The sequence below is a fragment of the Kockovaella imperatae genome, assembly GCF_002102565.1.
Source record: "Kockovaella imperatae strain NRRL Y-17943 chromosome Unknown BD324scaffold_4, whole genome shotgun sequence".
NCBI classification, from domain to species: domain Eukaryota; kingdom Fungi; phylum Basidiomycota; class Tremellomycetes; order Tremellales; family Cuniculitremaceae; genus Kockovaella; species Kockovaella imperatae.
In genome coordinates this window covers 485,959-504,278 of record NW_019028944.1, presented here as the reverse complement: position 1 = coordinate 504,278, position 18,320 = coordinate 485,959, and the positions used below count along the sequence as shown (strand labels likewise).

Genomic DNA, 18,320 nt, shown 5'->3' with positions numbered 1-18,320 from the left:
GTCTGCCCGAGGAAATTTGATTCCGTTCCTCCGTTATTGCCGAGCGTCCCCAACGATATATTTCATTCCTAAAACCATCTTTGTTAACTATTGTCGTCGTCGAGCTCGTATAGAAAGGCCCCGGGCACCATGGCATCTAGCATGCTAGGCATGTCTATCATGCGCTCTGTCAGAGCCTCGTCATCAAAATGTAAGCTGATAATATACAGTCTGGCTCAGCAGCAAAACTTATTATCCATTCACAGGCTCGAGACAAGTTCGGTATGCAACGACCGCCATGAGGATGCCAGCCATGTCACCTACAATGACCGAAGGAGGTATCACCAGCTGGAAGAAGGAAGAAGGAGAGACGTTCGCAGCAGGTGACGTCTTGTTGGAGGTGGTGAGTTGGCAATGACTTTGAATGTCCGAGATATTGTGAACGTTGAATTGACATTACATTTAACCCGCAGGAAACGGACAAAGCTACAATTGACGTCGAAGCCCAGGATGATGGTGTCATGGGAAAGATTCTGGTAAGTCTGAGGCGTTGGCGAATAGCTTTTGCTCTGTTCGACCTTGTGTATTGACACACAGCACTCATTCGATTCCTCTCAGGTCCAAGCTGGCTCTAACAAGATTCCCGTCGGACAGATTATCGCTATGCTTGCAGAGGAAGGCGATGACCTGTCGAGTATAAAAGTCCCCTCAGAGCTTGGACCCGACTCAGGTTCGAGCAAAGCCGAGGGCTCTAGTTCCGGACCCAAGCAGGATTCAAAAGCTTCGAAACCTGAGCAGAATAAAGCAGAAGGAGGAAAGAAGGAAGCTGCCCCTCAGAAGACACAAGATTCGACAAATAAACATTCAGATGGACATAAAACGATTCAACATTCCAAGCCACTCTTCCCATCTGTCATGAGATTGTGAGGTCCTGCGCCCAGGCAGTATAAGCAGGAGCTGACGTTCCCGGGGCAGACTGCAAGAATCTTCCCTCTCCCCTAGCGAGATCTCCAAGCTGAAAGGAACGGGAAAGAATGGCATGTTGACGAAAGGAGACGTCTTGCTGGCTCTTGGGAAAATCAAGAGCGCCTTCGGATCAGCGGAGAAGCTGTCGACGGATATCATGGGACCGAGTGGAAAGCGCAAATCAGAGGTATGGTGACCGATTCTTATGTCGATGGAACCCCAAGCTCATGTCTCTGCCTCAGGCCGGTTCAAGCAGTACGACTGCTGCCAAAAAGGAGGAACCTCTGGATGGTCCATCCTTACGCCGTTTGATTGTCGCCGGCATGTCGAAGGCGACCCTTCCAGCAAAAGCTATCGACCAACATGGTGAGTCTTCCCCTGAAGTCTCGCAGCAATCCAAGTCTGATTGTCTCGTCAGTGTCTACGAATCTTCCTCTATCCCTTGACGCCGAATTTGACGCCCTTCTTGCCCCGTATCACTCGCTCTTACCTCCGCCTCAACCTCAGATCCCAATCCCAAGCCGAGAACAATTGGTAGACGTACAGAGTATAGGGCAGAGTTCGAAGCGCGACGAATGGGCAGGATTGATGTAGGAGGTTGTTAGGCTTCGATATAGATGTGCAATGCAGCGGAGACTCCGCGATAGAATGCAATGCAATGCATGGTCATTGTCTCCAGGACCCTCGTGTTGCCGCAGCTAGGATCTCATGGAAGCAATGAACGCCTACTTCTTCTGATTCACGTTGAATATACTCAACAACGCGAAACATCCATACAGGAGACCGACAGGATACGCCACAAGCAGCCTCTGATGGTCCATCCTCAGAACCGAGACGAAGATTTGAGATGCCGAGTGTGTACACCAGATGATGGAAATGACAGAGAGGATATATCCGATGGCTGAGTCGATACCGATTCCTATGCCCAGAGATCCTAGGAAGATCATCGGTATGAGACAGTATCCAAGGACAGAAGCGGTTCGATAGGCATCTATACCATTGTCGGACATGAGGTTGAGGAGGAGATAGATGGCGGTAGTGCCGAGGAGACCGACACCGTAGATGTAGGAGAATTGAGGTTTGCCGGACTTTTGTAGTCCAGCGTCAGCTTGCAAGCTCTTCTCTGTCCGCTGGAATCTCATCTCAACTTACTAGCAAGAGCACAAATGCAAAGGCGAAGCAGAACACAAACGGTCCCGCTAGATCTGCATCGTCCATGATGTGTTCATCTACCCTCGATAAAGGGTTGAGCACTGTCAAGCTCTTTTGAAGGATATGCGAAGGATTGATGCCAAGCTCTGCGAAGCCATGCCAGAAGAAAGATAAGGGCGTCAACATGAGCCGTCCAGCATCTCTGTCGCCTTTGCGCCAACTCCACTCACCCTCCATCAGACTCGGCTCTCCATCCAAACCTCCAGTGCCAAAAGCTTCCCACCATCGACCTTCACCTGAACTGACCATATTCCCGAGCCTCGCACTGCTAGACATGGTTCCGGTCGCATATCCGCCTGCACCTGCTCCTCCTCCCCCAACTCCCATATTTCCCTCCAGAGATGATCTCGATCCGGAATAGTATGGCGAAGAGGACGAAGATCCAGCTGCGTTGGCTCCGTTAAAGAATGCAAGTGGTTCAGCTGAGGCTGCGTAGGGCTGGGATGAGGAATAGGCATTATGCTGATTGGCGAACATGATGGGGTAGATATAGGTGACTGCTGAGTCACAGTCGAAAGACGTCCAGTGATCGCTGCTGCTCTATGCTTGCAGTCGCTCTTCCAATCGCTCTTGCCATACACACAATGCACTTCGACGTGGACGCTGCCTCGCGCGTCACTGGCTACGCTGCTTGACAATGTGCCACATGTTCGGAGTTACCATTTTGTATGGCGATCGGGATTATAGAACCACCCACCTTTCTTTATCCCTCCCAGCTTTGCACTCAATCGCTAAGGACGAGTCCATTTTCGGACCCCCTCCCCATCATCCTAGAAACCTCCCCTCCCCCCTCTCATCCATTTCATCCCGCACCATGTCTTCCTCCAGGGTGCTGACTCGGGGACTCGGCAGCCGAGTCGCCAGTGCTTCCACTCGGAATCTGAAGCAACCAGTGAGTGAACGCAGATTCAGCATCGGATCTTCTCGGATTGGAGATTCGAGAAGATGATCTGCATCGACTTGGTGCGAGATGGTTTCTGACGCTGAATGCGCAGGTCCTCATCCCTCCATCTCGGAACTATGCCTCTAAATTCGTCGCTCCTGCGTCTTTGGGGGTCAAGCACGACAACAATGACCCCGTGACGAAAATGTCCGTCCTGTCCAATGGATTGAGCGTCGCTTCTCAAACGATGCCGGGATTGATGACTTCCACCATCTCATTGTGGGTCGACGCTGGATCTAGAGCGGACAAAATGTCTTCGAGCGGTGCGGCGCACTTTTTAGAGGTGAGCCTGGCGTCGGAAACTCGCTGGAGAAGCGTACCTAGCTAACAAAATCTCTCAAGCACCTCATGTTCAAAGGCACAAAGAGCCGGGACCAGTACACAATGGAATACGAGATTGAGGATATGGGAGCCGAGCTCAACGCCTACACATCAAGAGAACAGACTTGCTTCCAGTCTCACTGCTTTGACGAATGTGCACCGAAAATGGTCGAAATCCTAGCCGACATTACCCAGAACCAAAAGCTCGATGAGGGAGCTATCGAGAGAGAAAAGGATGTCATCCTCAGGGAGGCAGAGGACGTCGCTCAGAACCACACTGAGACTTTGTTCGACCACCTCCACGCTGTCGCTTACCAGAGTGAGTACGCCGAGCGCCTGGGTGTGAAATCCGCGCTGAATTCCCGACTCAGACCAACCCCTGGGAAACACCATTCTCGGCCCTGAAAGCCACATTCGAAAGATGACCAAGCGCGATCTCGAGTCTTACGTCGCCGACAATTACACTGCGGACCGAATGTGTCTGGTCGGAGCCGGTGGAATCGAGCACGAGACCTTGATTGAATTGGCTGAGAAGCACTTTGCCAACGTCAAGACTTCTCCGAATCCTATCGCTCTCGGTGACATGCGCCGGACCCCAAGCTCTTTCACTGGTGCTGAAGTCCGCGTCCGAGATGACACCATGAATCAGCTTCACCTCGCTATTGCCGTCGAGGCTGTCGGATGGAGGCATCCCGACTACTGGCCATTGCAAGTGATGGCTGCTATCCTCGGAAACTGGGATCGAGGTCTCGGAGCTTCCCCACTGTTGTCTTCCAAACTCAGTCACCTCATCCAGACCAACGGTCTTGCCAACTCGTACCAACACTTTTTCACTGCTTACGCCGACACTGGTCTCTGGGGCATCAACATGATCACCGAGTCGTGAGTGACCAGCGCGAGGTGCGAAGCGTAAAATTCGAGCTGAAATTTGATTCAGATTTGACCGTGTCGATGATATGGTTCACTTCACCCTGAAGGAATGGACACGGATGTCATTATCACCAACGACCTCGGAAGTTGAGCGTGCCAAGTCTCAGACCAAGGCTGCTCAGCTGTTGTCATTGGACGGAACATTGGCCATCTCAGAGGACGTGAGTGTATTTTAGGGCTTCAGAAGAGTGATCATCATCATTGACCTCGACCCCACAATAGATTGGACGACAAATGCTGACACTTGGACGACGACTTGCACCAAGGGAGATTGAACGAAACATTGAAAACGTCACTGAGGAGGACATTAAGCGGGTCGCCCAAAGATATCTGTGGGACAAAGATATCGCCATTGCAGCGGTGAGCGGAGCGTTACAGTTTTCAGCTCTCTTGTGTATTGATTCGTTTTTTCTTCTCAGCTCGGTCAGACCGAAGGTTTGTTGGACTACAACCGAATCCGTGCAGACATGTCGTCGATGATTGCTTAGAGATCGAGAGACGTAGACGCGAGGGGGTTGGAGTGTCATCGAGACGCAGAGGGAGAGAGAGACAGAGTCTTTTGGCAAAAAGTAGAAGCGAAGCTACCAATGCATTGATTCGACCAATCAACCTGATGAGAGCGAGGCAGGCGTTATATCCAGCGTGTCTCGTCTACCAGCATACATAGTACAGCATCCAAGCACCTCGATGGCCACAATCCAGTAGACGCCCCCGCAGCGCCGCCGCAGACGGGTTCCGAAGGTGGGTGGGCCAGGCGAGCTTGGCGATACGTCATTTATTGAGATTTATTAGCTGCTATAGATGTTCTCCTCGCTGTCTTGCTCTGCTCAAATGCATCACATTGAACTATTGGGTTTGGGCATTCAGTCTTGAATTGACACATCTTACGCAGATGAGGAGAATAAGATATCCCTCAAGAGTAGCGTGCTCAACACACACACACGTACCACACACTTGCATACTTGAACATGGACCTAGGTCTGATATAAGTGCACTTCCTTCCCCATATCAGGTCATCAGCCATTGCTCATCAGACGCTGAACATGCTGGGGCATACTCTAGCTGTGGCCTTACTGATCAAAGGCATCGCGGCTCAGAGCAGTGCAGCCAGTGTCGGCTCCCCGACCGGCGATGAACCCCTCACAGCCTCTGCAGCTTCAGCCTCCTTCGCCACTGCGAGCATCGCGAATACGAACAGTCTACCTCCAGGCGTACAGACTTCTTTCTCGCCGACGCCAGTCAGTACTGCTGTAGCGTCTGCCACTGTCGTTTTGGATACTCCTGTGGCTGGTCAAGGTGTCTATCCTCCTCTACAACGTGAGTGCACTGTATGACGTTTTGATCTTGGCGAGGAGTAGTAAATCCGATCCGCTAAATAGATTCTTCCCACAGCGTTGTGTAATGGGGGTCAACCAGATACTTTCTGTCCGGGAGAGGTAAGTAGGAACTGTGCTTCCGAGAGATCGAGGCTCATGATGGTGCGTAGCTGCTTCAGGACGTCCAGCTCGCCGGGATCTTTCCTGATAGCAAGGTAAGCGCCTCACGCTGAAGGATCAAAAATGCTGATCTCTGGGTTCAGACCTTTGTGGACAAGGTACCTAACTATACAGCGAGCTGGGCCTACTGCTCCTGACCTGATTTTAGCCCACTGTCTTCACACTGAACGAGACGCTCACAGTGTTCGCTGGTCTGCCTCAAAACAAGACCGTCGGAGAGATCGAGACGTTCGTCAACAATCAATTCGTGAGCGACAAATCTCGTGACAGTCAGTTCATCGGTGGCTCACATTTCATTCCAGAAAGGCGAAGGACTTGAGCTGTCTCAAGTCACCATTCAGAACTTCACGGCGTATCCTAAGAGCTTGGACAATGTCTCTGATCCAATCGTCAAAGGATGGTTGGAGATTGTCAATTCTTACTGGTCTCTTCTGATCAGGCTCGTCCGAATTCCTTCTCTCTGACGGCCTGGACACTGATGGGACCTCACAGGGAGACAAACGAATCGGCGGTCTGTCAGCCAGACGTGTGCGAATCCAGTCTGATTCCACTCAACCATACCATTGTGGTCCCTGGTGGCAGATACCGAGAGATCTATTATTGGGATTCTTTTTGGATCCTCGAAGGATTGCTCAAGTCTGAGCTGTATACCTACGCTTATGATCTCCTATCGAACTTTATGGACCTCATTGAAGTGAGACTAGCTCCCTGTCTGTGGAACCACTCCTGACCTCGAGACCAGCTGTACGGGTTCTTGCCTAATGGCGGAAGGTGGGACCGTGGTCCATGAGTGGCAGTAGTGACATCGCTCATATGAGTTTGACAGGAAATATTACCTGAATCGCTCACAGCCTCCGGTCTTCGTTCAGGTAAGTGACAGTTAATAGCACCCTCTTCTGTGCTGATCTCGAGTGTGGCAGATGGTGAACGCCTACATCCAAGCCAGTGGTAACATCTCTGTGCTCGAACGTGCTCTACCGATCCTCAGCGTGGGTAGTACGGCAATTGATGTACAGCTAACACTGACGCTTGACCATCTCAGACCGAGATGCAATGGTGGCAGACAAACCGCACCATCAACGTCACTTCGTCCTTTACCAACAAGACGTACCTTGTGGCCCACTATAATGTGACAAATAGCGCTCCTCGACCAGAGGTGAGCAGTTGTGGCTGATTCCTGACCGAAGCTCATCTCCACCTAAGGGTTTCGTTGAAGATTATGAGACAGCCTTTGGTCCCTCTCCCTCACTGAATGAAAGTCAACGAGCTGCCCTCTACGCCGAGATTGCAACAGGTGCAGAGTCGGGCTACGACTACAGCTCGAGATGGTGCAAGGTTCCCGTAATCAATGTGACCGACAACTACCCAGCTCTGAGGACCCTGAACACTCGAGCTATCATTCCTGTCGATCTGAATGCCCTGCTGGCTGGGGATCACGCTCTGGTGAATGTGCCTCTTGGATTGAAAGCTTACCCTTAAGCTCGCAAATCTCTTTGAGCTGTTTGCAAATGTGTCCCGGGGCAACTCCTCAATGTCCAATTCGACTTCCTCTTCGGATTCAAGCAGCTCAGATCCGTCAAACGAGTCTACGTCGACGATGAACGACACCATGTCCAACTTCACCGAAATCATACAGTACCATCGAGAGATGGCTGCCAATTACAGTGCTGCAGTACTAGACCTTCATTGGGATGCTGAGCGAGCGTGAGTCTTGGGATGTGCGTCTACGTCTGGGCGAGTTCACCTGCCTGACCTGGTTTCTCCCCTCAAGCTGGTTCTACGACTACAATACAACTGATAGTACCCACTCAAATGTCTGGTCCATGGCCGGTACGTTTCCCTTGTGGCAGAACATCACTCCACCAGGTCTCGAAGGTAATGAGACCGCCGCATTGGCCCACTTTTCTGGCATCCGATACCTCCTTGGGAAATACAGTGGCATGCCGACGGTGACGACCTTGCTGTATACAGGTCTTCAATGGGACTTCCCAAACACTTGGCCTCCCCACGCTTACACAGCTATTCGATCGCTCGAAACGGTCGGACGTCTCGTGACCAATGCCAGTGTCTTGTCAAATTTGACCATTGAGTTTCCAAACGTTACTTCTGGCCAGTTCTACCTTAACGAAACGGATCTTCAACCTCAGCCCAACTCAACCATCGGAAATGCCACGAGATCAATGAACGAAGCGGTCAACATCCCTTGGCCTAAAGCCATAGCTATCGAGATCGCAAACCGATACACCCAAGCTGCCTTTTGCTCCTGGTACTCTACAGGTGGCGAGATACCGGGGACGCTAGTCCAGCTACCTCTAAGTGAGCTCAACGCCACGGGGACGTATACAGGGACACAAGCTGGAGTCATGTTTGAGAAATTCAACGTAACGGACCTGGACGCCGCGGGCGGAGGAGGTGAATACACCACCGTCACTGGGTTCGGATGGACGAACGGTGTGGCATTATGGATCGGAAGTGAATACGGAGAGTATATTGCTCAGCCTGCTTGCCCTCTCATTCCAATTATCGAAACGGTCGGCGACGGGAAGAACGAGTCCGTCTACAGCAATGGGACGATCGTTAATGACACAGCGACGCCCTCGGGCAAGTCGAACGTCAACGGGACCAGGTTGTTCATTGGGTTTCGACTGCCTCGAGACTAGCAAGGGACAACGTGTACAATGTTATAATCAGATGTATGATGATCCTGCCGGTATATTTTCAACCCCATCCGTCGCTCCTCCTCCACTCCACAACACCCTAAATGTCAAACTCGTGTTCGAGAGGAAGGTCTCCACTGTTTCGCCCGACCATGATTTTGTACGTCCCCTTCTGCAACTTCCACTTTTGCGCCACGACATCCCAAGTGCTCAGATCTCGACGAGTGAGGAGGAACTTGAATGTCTCCTCGTCACCGGCAGAGATATGCTGCTTGTGGAAACCTCGAAGTTGTTTGACTGGATTTCCATCTTGGCCCGAGCCAGGTATGGACAAGTACAGTTGAGCCACTTCTTTGCCATCCTTGTGGCCTACATTCTTGACTCGCGCGCTCGCCTCAACAAGCACTTCGAAGAGAGTCTCATGCCCTCCTGGAAGTACCGGACCGGAAGGATATTCTGACCAAGCAAGAATTGCTGAAGCATCATCAACTTGCGATCGCTGTGCATGGTGTCCGTGATGTCCCTCGTGGTGATGGGCCAATGCAACCTTCAGGTGAGAGTATTCGAAAGAGGTGTAGGATAATCCGTATCCGAAATGATACCTTGGTTCGATGTCGAGACTGTCGAATCGCTTGTAGTCGATCAGAACGCCCTCCGTGAAATCTGATTGAGGGAATCGTTCATATACACCTTCCCCGCGACTGGGTCTCAAAGTTTCGCCATAGTCCTCCGCCTTCTTGGCGACGGTGAACGGTAAACGACCGGAAAAGTTCTCTCGGCCGTATAACAGGTCGACCAGGGCTTTACCAGAGTATTGTCCCGGCAGATGAGCAAATACGACGGCTCTGACATTCGGGTGATTGATCCATTCCTCCACTAACGCCACAGCGACATTGTGCATCACCACGATTGTGTTGTTACACTTGTCTGCGACGTTGTTGACGAGTCGATCAGCATAGTCACTCGCGAGTCCAGGTCGGTCAAAGCCTTCCGTACTGAATTGGTTGATCATGACCAGGCAAGCGTCGGAAGCGCCACTGAGTCGAGGAGAGTCTGTCGTAAAATCCCAGAAGAGATCCGTATCATCTTCCCATGCCTGAGCAGTGATGGCGTCCATGGGAGAAGACATGATACCGAGGGAAGACGCTCCGGACCCACCAGCGGTGATCAATGTCCCATTGATTGCTACTGATCGCCCAGGATGAGGGCCTTGCGATTCGTAAGGTGCCCAGCCCCCGAGCCAGCCGTCCGATAAAGAGTTCTGGTCCGTGGCTCGAGCGGAGAATCCGAAGATGGACAGTATTTTGGGCTTCTTCAGCGGTAGAGCGTGACCTTCATTTTTGAGCAAGACGTGACCTTCGACCGCTCCTTCGTACAGAGTCTTCTTGAATCGCTTATCACGGGCATCGATCGCAACGTGAGGAGCTGTGAGATCCCCTGGCATACCGATTCCCGGCTTCTCAAAGTGCTTTTGCTGGTCGAGGTAGTAATACGCGGCCATCATCCTATGGAATGGGGAGATATCAGTTCTGTACAGCCAGTGACAGAGGAACACTACTACCCACCTTGTGACCATGTCGTCAACTCGCGCCTGTGGCAATGATCCATTCTGAACAGCCTGTACGAGATTCTCGCCCCAATATCCCCCATCATCGGGGAAGGCAGTATCGAGACCCGCCTCGGCAGCAGCTACGCCACCATGGATCGCTCCCCAATCAGACATCACATAGCCCTTGGAAGAATTGAGCGGGTAAAGATGATATCTCAGTCACAATATCAGCTTACCTGGAACGCCAACTCCGTTTTCAGAAGCCCGTTGAGAGTTTTGCTGTTCTGACATCCGTACGAGTTGTTCAGTCTCTGATAAGAGCACATGATATTGGTTGTTCCAGCCCGAACAGCGTCAACGAAAGGCCTGCGAATGCGTCAAATCGAAAAACCAAAGTCACAATCGGTGCTAGCGGGCTCACCATAGATACAGCTCGTGCATCGTCTTGTCGTCAATGTTGGAAGAAACTGAAGCAATATCGCCTTCAGGGTTCCTGTTGTCCTCTTGCTCATTACCGATAAAGTGCTGTCCAGTCGTTCAGCTACAACCTCTAGGTCCGTGATAGCAGACTCGCCTTTGTGCTGGTCCCCACACCAGTACTCTGAACACCTAGTACAGTCTCGTAGGTGAGCTGACCAGAAAGGTACGGGTCCGTCCCAAAGCCCTCCCAGACTCTTCCACCCTGGACAACTCGTCCAATGGGTCCCACGACCGGCCCAAGCATCATGTTGACGCCCTTCTTCTGGTATTCTCCGCCCATCCCTTCTCCTCTATCGTATGCCAGTTCCCGATTCCACGAAGCGCCGACGTGGATGCCTCCAGGCCACGAGGAGACGAGCTCGGTACCTCGCAGGCCATTGCCAGCATCTGATACGCAGATTCCGGGGAAATTCAGACGATCAATGGGGTTCAAGAATCCACTACAACCCGTTCCGGATGGATATCCCGCAGTCAAGCTGACTTTTTCTTCGAGGGTCAATTGAGAAACAAATTTGACGGCTTGACGATGCGCATCACTCCAGTATCCTCTTCCATCCATCTTTGGAGATGGGTAGACAGGAGGAGACTGACCGTAGAAGTACGCATCCTCCGTGATGAGTTCCGTTGAATGCCCGGTCGAAGCGGGACCTCTACTGAGGGAGAGCCAATGGAGGGTGTTCAGGAGTAGCCTGTTAGGAGAGGCCATCACATTATCTACTTGATCCAAGGCTCGTTGAAGGAGCTCTGAGGAGCCCGACAAGATGTTCAGACTTGGCATGATGTCCTTCTTGTGCTGAGTAGCGATTGAATTAGACGCCTCAGCTGAGAGAACCCATTTTCCAAAAGTGGGGGGAGCGAGTATCTCAGCTGACATTCCGGTTGAAGCGGCACCCCGGTTCCGAAGTGGGGCATCATATGAACTGATGTGCGATGCAAGCGAAAGCGTAGGCTGCGGCAGTCGTCCGACTATAGTATGATGTACAGTGATACTGCAAGCACCACAGCTCTATCGCATGACCTCGAACACCTCTCCGCCGCCTTTCCAACCTTCGCTCTTGACCAACACCCCTCCCCAGAACTTCATGATGCCTGTCCATTCGTCCTGACCTCGAGGCATATCCTCGGCACCTGAAAAGAGGGATCGGTTTCAGAGCGATTCTCGATCAGACAGAGGACGAAAGGCGATTGAGGATGGTGCAGCGCGCACACAAGAGCGATCAAAACTCACGCCCTACATGCCCTTGAATGATATCGACGTGATCGAATGTCCTCTGTACATTTTTTATTTGCTTCTGAGCGACGGCTGAGCGTTGATCTTGCCTCGTGAAATAGCATATAGGCGTGTGGAGGTGAAGGTTTGACGATATGGATGCGAGGAGAGGGGCGCATATGGACGTGACTGAGCCAAACCTCTTGGCTGAACTAGAACCGATGCCTGTCTTGCCTTGCAGGGTGGTTAGTACTGCGCAAGGGCCTAAGAGCCGGCAACGCTTACCTAGGTCCAAAGCTAGCTCCAAAGCAGTTGTTCCGCCCTGTGCGAACCCAAAGAGGTGGATGGAAGTGAGACTCCATCCTATCTCTGGCGATATGAGATTTTCTATGAGCTTCCGAAGCGGAGGAATGACGGTGGTGGGATTTGGATTCGGTAAGGGTTCGAAGAATTGGGTGAAGGTATTGTACCATGAGAACGCGGGATGCTCCAGAAGGGGTATGCTGGCAACGCCGCCATAGAGACATATGTGAGTAAATAGGATGCAGTGAGGATAGAGCTCACTCACGGATCAGGCGCTTGCAGCGCGAGCACAGCAGTACCGGGTAAATTTAATTTTTTGCCCAGGTCGCTAAAGGACTTCTTCGTGTCTCCTGCAAGGTTGGTGCCGACGATGTCAGCACACCTCTCGGCTTGTCCCACCATGCATGATCAATCACCTAAGCCATGGAAGAATATGAGGAGATTCAGGTCATTCCCGTCGGGGCTGGGCGCATAATTGAAGATCCAAGGTTTCAGCACAGATTCCGTTGGTATCGGCTTGCTCTGAGGGAGAGACGCCGCCGAGGGCTTGAGATTGAGCTCTGTCATGAGATCATATAGTCATCACCGTAGCCTTAGAAGGCTCTCGTACGGTTCCTTGTGATCGAGATCCCAGCAAGGCTAAGCAGCCGCGGCTGTCAAGTATGAGACTGATGACGATGACTGGTATGAGGCTGATGAAAATGACTGCCGAGATGCCGAAAGTTGTGACAGTTTACCAAGGTCTGGGAAGTCTTGATAATCAATAGCCTAATGAGCTGGATCGATCTCGGAGACCAGGTCCATTCAAATAGCATCGAGCTGAGCAGATGTGCCACCCACTGACTACGTAGAATTCAATTCAGCAAGACGCCCTACTAAACATGGCTTCAAGACTCCCGCTGCACATCGGTATCCTCCTTGGGTCTGCTCGAAGTCCAAATAACACGTCTGGCTTCTACAAGCTCGTTCGGCAACACTTGGAGAGGTTGGCTCCAGGATCCAAGATCTCAGCATATGACCCTTTCACGGCGCCGCTGCCCCTCGGACCTTATGTGATGTCTGCGATGGCGTCTACTCTGAAGCCAGAGAGAAGGGAAGATGGCTTTGCCAATTTTGGGTATCCCGATCCCAGAGTGCAAGAATGGAGTCAGATAGTACAGGATCTTGACGCGCTCATGTGAGTCTAAATGGTGTACAGAGTAAGCAGCTGACCAGTTTCTACGTCCCAGCATCATCACTCCTCAGTATAATTGGTCGTTTCCCTCTACCATCAAAGAAGCCGTTGATCATTTATATTACGAATGGGCCAATCTACCCTTTGCGACCGTCAATTTTGGAGGCATGGGCGGCGGAGACAAGTGCGCTTCTGCACTTGATCAAGTCATTCGAGGAGTTCACGGCAATCCCGTCTCCACTCGCAAGATCACAATCAAACTTGATCCAAAATACTTCAATCATGATCACATCCTTTCAGGTGACGAAGATTTCCTCAAAGAACACTCGGAACTATTGGATCAAGAAATGCGCAAGGTCATTTCAGCCGCCAAAGAGAGGCAACACGTCAAGAAAGAATTCATCATGAATGCTCCTGCTTGGGTCGCGGAAGAGAAAGCCAAAGCCAGGGCTGCTAGCCAGAAGTAGAGAACGTGCATTTCGTGAGTAGCTGGCAATCCTTTCGGTTTTCCCCTCAAGCCCGCCCGGCATTCAGCAGTCACTTTGAGACTGACGAAATACATATATCCCACTCAGGTAGAGGACAGATCTGATTTTTTGGCACATTTGCTTGACATGTGATCAGTGCACTGTGATTCGAAAACCAGTTTCGATCCTCCTTGAGGTCCCGAGTCGATCGCCTCTCGGATCCGTTGGCACAGAAAGATGATGCCCATCCTTTGTACACTCGCACCCTTTCTGACCTCCGCGTCGTCCACCAAAGTGCTTGCACAAAGAGCACAAAGGAGATTTTGGGGCTACTCGTGCTTAAATACTGACGTTGAATGACTTGAATTGTCACTCGTCACTCTTCACCTCGTTGAACCTCTAACTGTCTGCAGAGATCTAATGATCATGTCAAGGTCATCCAATGGAATGGCTCGCAATCTGATCGATCTGCCATCTAGTGTTCATGATCAGATAGCCCGAGAACTAGCCCCATCCTGTGCCCTTTCACTAGCTTTGACCCACGCGTCTCTTGGACCCGCCGCTCAATCCGCCATTTGGTCAGAACTCAACATCTCTCTTCAGCGATCGTTCCTGCCTCGACAGTTACCCTATGAATGGACCCGACCCCTAGGCGGTAATAAGCTATACAAAATTCGCCAGCATCAAACGTGGAACCACCCTAGCAAGTATATCGATGCCCTGGAATCGTACTTTGTTCACCTTGCCGCTCATCTTCGGGAGGATCCAAGGCGAGCCAAAGCAGTGCGATCTATCTCCATTGACAGCGACCGTCTCCTCCATGTCCGATTCGCCGACGTCCTCAAGCTGGTCGCTCCTACGCTCAAACGACTGGAATTCATTTGCGTCGACGTTCCGCATCTTACAGCTGTATCGCCTCAATCGGCCTTTCCGACCGTTCGACAATTGTTTGAATCGAATCTTCAGATTCACCTTGATCGCTTGACGCATCTCTCCTTGCCCCTAGCGCCATGCTGGGACACAACCATCCAGACTGTGCTTCGTCGGACGCCAAACCTCGAGAGCTTGGTCTTAACTCCTGAAAACCCGTACAGCGGAGGCTGGGGAGAGAGTACCATCTTCGAAGATTCAAACCTCAACGAGCCTTGGACCACGCTTCCGTGTTTGAGGCGGCTGGAGATCACCGAATTTGCATTACCTCTTCTACCCCTTCTCGAGGCGTTGATTCGCGCCGCTCCCGATCTCGAGTGGCTCTCCCTTCAAGATGCTTGTCGAAGAATGACCGATGTGGTGGCTGGGATTGTGCTCGACTACATTGCCACATCGCTCAAGCTCAAGTACCTCGCTATACCCAGAAGGGGCTTGACCGATGAGCAATGCAAAAAGCTCCCTCGCAGTGTGGTAGAGATCTCTACCATGGAGAGTACCAGACCTTGGGGTATCCCTCAGCTCGAGGTATGTGCCGTTCTTCCTCAAATCTTTCGTGTAAGATTGACCAGTCCCTGCAGGCAACCACAATCCCGCCCATTCCATCCATGCAGCTGTTCCATTCTCATGCCAGAGTCTCGGACCAGGACCAATGCCTCGTTTGGACCTGGCACGAAGGTACTTGTGCCCTCCCCGCTCCTCTACGACCTATTAGCCCGGAGCTACTTCAAGCAATCGGAAATGCCAGTGACCTCTTGATGATCGAACTTTCGGGGACCTCAGACGATGAATGGGCCTTTCCGACTTCCGAAACAGAATGGGAAGATAGTCTTCCGACCTCCAAAGCACATCCTCTTCAGCGAGCAGTTTTCATCAGGACCTACACCAGAAACTCGGATCAAACTGCGGAGGCGGAAATGAACGCCGAGCAACCAGAAGAGGTCTTCACGCACTGTCGAAGCTACTACGCTGAGCATTGCCTCATCGAGAATGATCAGCTGCTCCGCGCTCAGTGCATGTGGGAGGAGCACCTAGACTACTGTGGATCTGCGGTCCCCGGAGACATTTTAGCTCGAGTGTATGACTTATTGGGAGAGAATGCAGGATGGACGCGACCCGGAAGAGGGCTCGAGCTGCCCGAGGAGGCATGGGACCTTCTCAAAGATTGGAAGCGAAGCGTCGACTAGCTTCAACTTCTTTGCCGTCACGGAAAGACAAAAAGCACTGCTATGGGCGGAGATCGCTCTGCTTGGACCAGATTACTCCATATATTTCAAGGCTAAAAGCCCCGTTTCCTCAATTTCGCCCCCCCATCATAATGCAACTTGGATCATCACCCTTTGTTCGCAAATCAGTCTCGATCCATTCTGTTCCTCCTTTGTAGCTGAGCCGTTAATGGAAAAGGGTGAGAGGTACATCCTACATATAAATATGCAGACGGATCTCATACATGATTGTCTTTCTGCACCATATGGCGAATCTGCGCTCCGCTTCTCATCACCAGCATGCAAGCGAAGCCGAAGCTGCTCGACCTGCCTCCGGAGGTTCTGGCCAGCATAGCATCTCGACTAGACACCGAATCCGCAAGATCCCTCGCCGTGACCCACAAGATACTACGTCGACCAGCTGAAAGTCGTCTGTGGCGCAGAGTGTCAGTATCTGGCGATCACCGATGCGAATGTCGAAGCCAGCCGCCACACTGGATCCACATGGGCGAGGATAGATGGGGTCTGCTACCTGACGAGATATATCACCGTGTCAGGAGTCCTGGTCCTCGAATCGCCGGGCTCACTCGAGTGCTCTCCTCATGTTCTTGGCGGAGCCTGGCGCTAAGACGAATTGAACTTCAATTGTATCCAGAGGTGCCCGAAGAATTGGTGCCACTTTTTCGGCACGCTCCGGGATTGACTGATCTGATCCTTCGAGTCAAACCAACCGACATGGTTGTCCTACCTGCCAAGGGATTGCTCAGTACGACGCAGCTCTTTGAATCAATCGGGGCCATGAGCAACTTGGAGCGAGCCGAAATTCACATCCAGCATCTACGCCATCGGACTTTAGCCAGTTTCCTCAGCAATGCACCTGAGCTCAAGCACTTGAGTCTAACATTGTTCCCTCTACACCTGTCCGAATTGCCTTTCACGCCTAAGCGAGAAAGATCACGACCAGTTACTTTGCCAGTAGCGACGCAACTCCTCACGCTCATCTTCAATCCTCGGACCACCGACATGCCCTTTGTGACTGAGATAGTGAAGCGTTCACCAAGCTTGGCGAATGTGGCACTCAAAGATGACGGAGTCTCATGGAATCCGCATGAACATCCAGACTTTTGGACTGCACTCGGTGCCTGCCGCATCGAGAAGCTAGAAGTTACGTCCAAGGCAGTAGAGATGGTGACAGGCCAGCTATTTCCTCTCTTGAGAGACTTGCAAGTGAATTGGGACTTTGCGACTGGGAATGCTGATGGAGCCGCGGTGAGTCAGAAACGTCATTCTTCGCCACATTGTGGCTCATCTAATCTATGTATGTAGTCCAACGACAAGCTTGGTATCACGTCGCTTCCCTCTCTTCAAACTTACCGTATCCGAGTTCTGGAGACTGGTCGCCCACAGGACGATTTCACCCTCTATACTTCTTCGCTACAAATGTGGCCATCTACACTCTGGTGCAAGCCATTACACGAGGTCCTGAAATGCTTGTCTAACGAGATAAAAGCGACAGCTCGACTAGACAGTCTCCTATATCTCATTGAATTCCCTCAAGGACCATCCTTCACCACAAAAGATCCGTGGTCTGTCGCCGATGGACCTGTCTGGGGAGACGTCGATTTCAACGGATGGCGCATCAGGTCGTTCGTTGATGCTCGAGATCAAGGGTTATTTCACATTTGTTCAACGCTTGGGGATTCTCTCACTTCGAGGACTGGGAACGAGGAAGGCCAGCTGTCAGAATGCGTCTTCTTTCAGGGAGAAGAGATACCACTCTCGGTGTTGAGAGCCATGCTCGCAGCTGATGGGAAGGAGAATATCCTTGAAGATCGCAGAAGGAGTATACGATTGGGGTCAGCGGGTTGGGCGGTTTTGGATCGATGGAAATTAGAATCGTACTAAACCGTCTCACTATCGTTGCAATTGCATGCTTCTCCTCGCAATGAGTTTCAGTCTACGCCGTGAAGATTGGCCGTCGTAGTGCATCACGCTCGACCTGCACCGATCCAGACTTGGTACACTTCCTCCGTCATAGGCCTCGAGATATCTTGCGCAGATATCAGGGACCAGTTCAGCCTCAGATCTGTCTGCTCGTTGAGTTGTCTCGCCACAGCATCCAGCCCAGTAACGATGATTTCGCTCTCAAGCTGACGGGAGTCAAAGTCCTCGCCATTGGTTATCATCTCATCGCGACCCGATTTGATCTCGTCGCATGCCTTCGAGAAATCTTCCTTGATGTTGTCAAAGTACTCCCGGTGCAGTGGAGACAGTGTCGAGATGTCGACGGTGCTGACCACTACAGGAAGGATTCTGCAGTCTTGCCCTTCGGTCTGCATTCGGTAGGAGTATGTGGCAGTTATGGCTTGCGACAACCCGCTTTCATCTTGCTGCATTGAGTCGGAATAGCCTTCAGAGTGGTCGTCTTCCATTGAATGAGAAGAATATGTGTGCAGTACGTGGTTTTGTGTCTGCGCTTCAGTCATAGACAGAAGACTCTC

At 51.6% G+C, this 18,320-nt stretch overlaps 9 protein-coding genes across 9 annotated transcripts; 6 read left to right on the top strand and 3 right to left on the bottom strand.

The window, feature by feature from the left end:
* The first annotated feature begins 73 nt into the window (after nt 1–73).
* BD324DRAFT_588688 (hypothetical protein) lies at nt 74–1,625 on the top strand. The gene is made up of 7 exons (XM_022013768.1): nt 74–190; nt 246–382; nt 453–515; nt 598–902; nt 955–1,132; nt 1,188–1,311; nt 1,364–1,625. Exons 1-7 carry the CDS (start codon nt 130–132, stop codon nt 1,537–1,539), a joined length of 1,044 nt encoding a protein of 347 aa, XP_021872279.1. The 5' UTR covers nt 74–129; the 3' UTR covers nt 1,540–1,625.
* A 1-nt stretch (nt 1,626) lies between these two features.
* BD324DRAFT_620524 (hypothetical protein) lies at nt 1,627–2,810 on the bottom strand. Its single transcript, XM_022015295.1, has 3 exons — nt 2,328–2,810; nt 2,098–2,243; nt 1,627–2,033 (listed from the first exon to the last, which is right to left on the bottom strand). Exons 1-3 carry the CDS (start codon nt 2,632–2,634, stop codon nt 1,671–1,673), a joined length of 816 nt encoding a protein of 271 aa, XP_021872278.1. The 5' UTR covers nt 2,635–2,810; the 3' UTR covers nt 1,627–1,670.
* Nucleotides 2,811–3,245: 435 nt separating this feature from the next.
* On the top strand, nt 3,246–4,839 carry BD324DRAFT_641554 (putative mitochondrial processing peptidase beta subunit mitochondrial precursor; the record flags this gene model as incomplete). Its single annotated transcript, XM_022017429.1, has 6 exons — nt 3,246–3,383; nt 3,443–3,740; nt 3,793–4,303; nt 4,359–4,512; nt 4,574–4,711; nt 4,771–4,839. The coding sequence occupies 6 exons, from the start codon at nt 3,246–3,248 to the stop codon at nt 4,837–4,839; spliced, it is 1,308 nt and encodes a 435-aa protein (XP_021872277.1).
* Nucleotides 4,840–5,177: 338 nt separating this feature from the next.
* Nucleotides 5,178–8,540, top strand: BD324DRAFT_620515 (Six-hairpin glycosidase-like protein). Its single transcript, XM_022015294.1, has 14 exons — nt 5,178–5,668; nt 5,744–5,787; nt 5,838–5,882; nt 5,931–5,945; nt 5,996–6,094; nt 6,150–6,286; nt 6,340–6,541; nt 6,590–6,618; nt 6,674–6,716; nt 6,768–6,836; nt 6,890–7,003; nt 7,051–7,290; nt 7,328–7,551; nt 7,619–8,540. Exons 1-14 carry the CDS (start codon nt 5,395–5,397, stop codon nt 8,505–8,507), a joined length of 2,424 nt encoding a protein of 807 aa, XP_021872276.1. The 5' UTR covers nt 5,178–5,394; the 3' UTR covers nt 8,508–8,540.
* Nucleotides 8,541–8,604: 64 nt separating this feature from the next.
* Nucleotides 8,605–11,239, bottom strand: BD324DRAFT_641552 (beta-glucosidase; the record flags this gene model as incomplete). Its single annotated transcript, XM_022017428.1, has 5 exons — nt 8,605–10,009; nt 10,070–10,236; nt 10,290–10,419; nt 10,475–10,578; nt 10,628–11,239. 5 exons carry the CDS (start codon nt 11,237–11,239, stop codon nt 8,605–8,607), a joined length of 2,418 nt encoding a protein of 805 aa, XP_021872275.1.
* Nucleotides 11,240–11,539: 300 nt separating this feature from the next.
* On the bottom strand, nt 11,540–12,613 carry BD324DRAFT_578223 (Alpha/Beta hydrolase protein; the record flags this gene model as incomplete). Its single annotated transcript, XM_022013310.1, has 5 exons — nt 11,540–11,661; nt 11,762–11,950; nt 12,029–12,246; nt 12,312–12,396; nt 12,463–12,613. 5 exons carry the CDS (start codon nt 12,611–12,613, stop codon nt 11,540–11,542), a joined length of 765 nt encoding a protein of 254 aa, XP_021872274.1.
* A 157-nt stretch (nt 12,614–12,770) lies between these two features.
* On the top strand, nt 12,771–13,853 carry BD324DRAFT_620509 (flavo protein-like protein). Its single transcript, XM_022015293.1, has 3 exons — nt 12,771–13,223; nt 13,276–13,701; nt 13,796–13,853. The coding sequence occupies exons 1-2, from the start codon at nt 12,928–12,930 to the stop codon at nt 13,685–13,687; spliced, it is 708 nt and encodes a 235-aa protein (XP_021872273.1). The 5' UTR covers nt 12,771–12,927; the 3' UTR covers nt 13,688–13,701; nt 13,796–13,853.
* Nucleotides 13,854–13,855: 2 nt separating this feature from the next.
* Nucleotides 13,856–16,062, top strand: BD324DRAFT_620507 (hypothetical protein). The gene is made up of 2 exons (XM_022015292.1): nt 13,856–15,142; nt 15,196–16,062. Exons 1-2 carry the CDS (start codon nt 14,108–14,110, stop codon nt 15,799–15,801), a joined length of 1,641 nt encoding a protein of 546 aa, XP_021872272.1. The 5' UTR covers nt 13,856–14,107; the 3' UTR covers nt 15,802–16,062.
* Nucleotides 15,961–17,724, top strand: BD324DRAFT_670875 (hypothetical protein; the record flags this gene model as incomplete). The annotated part of the gene is made up of 2 exons (XM_022018934.1): nt 15,961–17,088; nt 17,146–17,724. The coding sequence occupies exons 1-2, from the start codon at nt 16,120–16,122 to the stop codon at nt 17,722–17,724; spliced, it is 1,548 nt and encodes a 515-aa protein (XP_021872271.1). The 5' UTR covers nt 15,961–16,119.
* Between the last annotated feature and the right edge of the window lie 596 nt (nt 17,725–18,320).

Coding starts and splice junctions, on each gene's coding strand:
- BD324DRAFT_588688 (XM_022013768.1), top strand. CDS start 130: ATGGCATCTAGCATGCTAGGCATGTCTATCATGCGCTCTGTCAGAGCC. Junction 516..597: donor GTGTCATGGGAAAGATTCTG/GTAAGTCTGAGG, acceptor GATTCCTCTCAG/GTCCAAGCTGGCTCTAACAA. Junction 1,133..1,187: donor GTGGAAAGCGCAAATCAGAG/GTATGGTGACCG, acceptor TCTCTGCCTCAG/GCCGGTTCAAGCAGTACGAC.
- BD324DRAFT_620524 (XM_022015295.1), bottom strand. CDS start 2,634: ATGTTCGCCAATCAGCATAATGCCTATTCCTCATCCCAGCCCTACGCA. Junction 2,244..2,327: donor AGAGCCGAGTCTGATGGAGG/GTGAGTGGAGTT, acceptor ATGGCTTCGCAG/AGCTTGGCATCAATCCTTCG. Junction 2,034..2,097: donor TTGCATTTGTGCTCTTGCTA/GTAAGTTGAGAT, acceptor GGACTACAAAAG/TCCGGCAAACCTCAATTCTC.
- BD324DRAFT_620515 (XM_022015294.1), top strand. CDS start 5,395: ATGCTGGGGCATACTCTAGCTGTGGCCTTACTGATCAAAGGCATCGCG. Junction 7,291..7,327: donor TGGCTGGGGATCACGCTCTG/GTGAATGTGCCT, acceptor CTTACCCTTAAG/CTCGCAAATCTCTTTGAGCT. Junction 7,552..7,618: donor CATTGGGATGCTGAGCGAGC/GTGAGTCTTGGG, acceptor TCTCCCCTCAAG/CTGGTTCTACGACTACAATA.
- BD324DRAFT_620509 (XM_022015293.1), top strand. CDS start 12,928: ATGGCTTCAAGACTCCCGCTGCACATCGGTATCCTCCTTGGGTCTGCT. Junction 13,224..13,275: donor CAGGATCTTGACGCGCTCAT/GTGAGTCTAAAT, acceptor TCTACGTCCCAG/CATCATCACTCCTCAGTATA.
- BD324DRAFT_620507 (XM_022015292.1), top strand. CDS start 14,108: ATGATCATGTCAAGGTCATCCAATGGAATGGCTCGCAATCTGATCGAT. Junction 15,143..15,195: donor GGGGTATCCCTCAGCTCGAG/GTATGTGCCGTT, acceptor CAGTCCCTGCAG/GCAACCACAATCCCGCCCAT.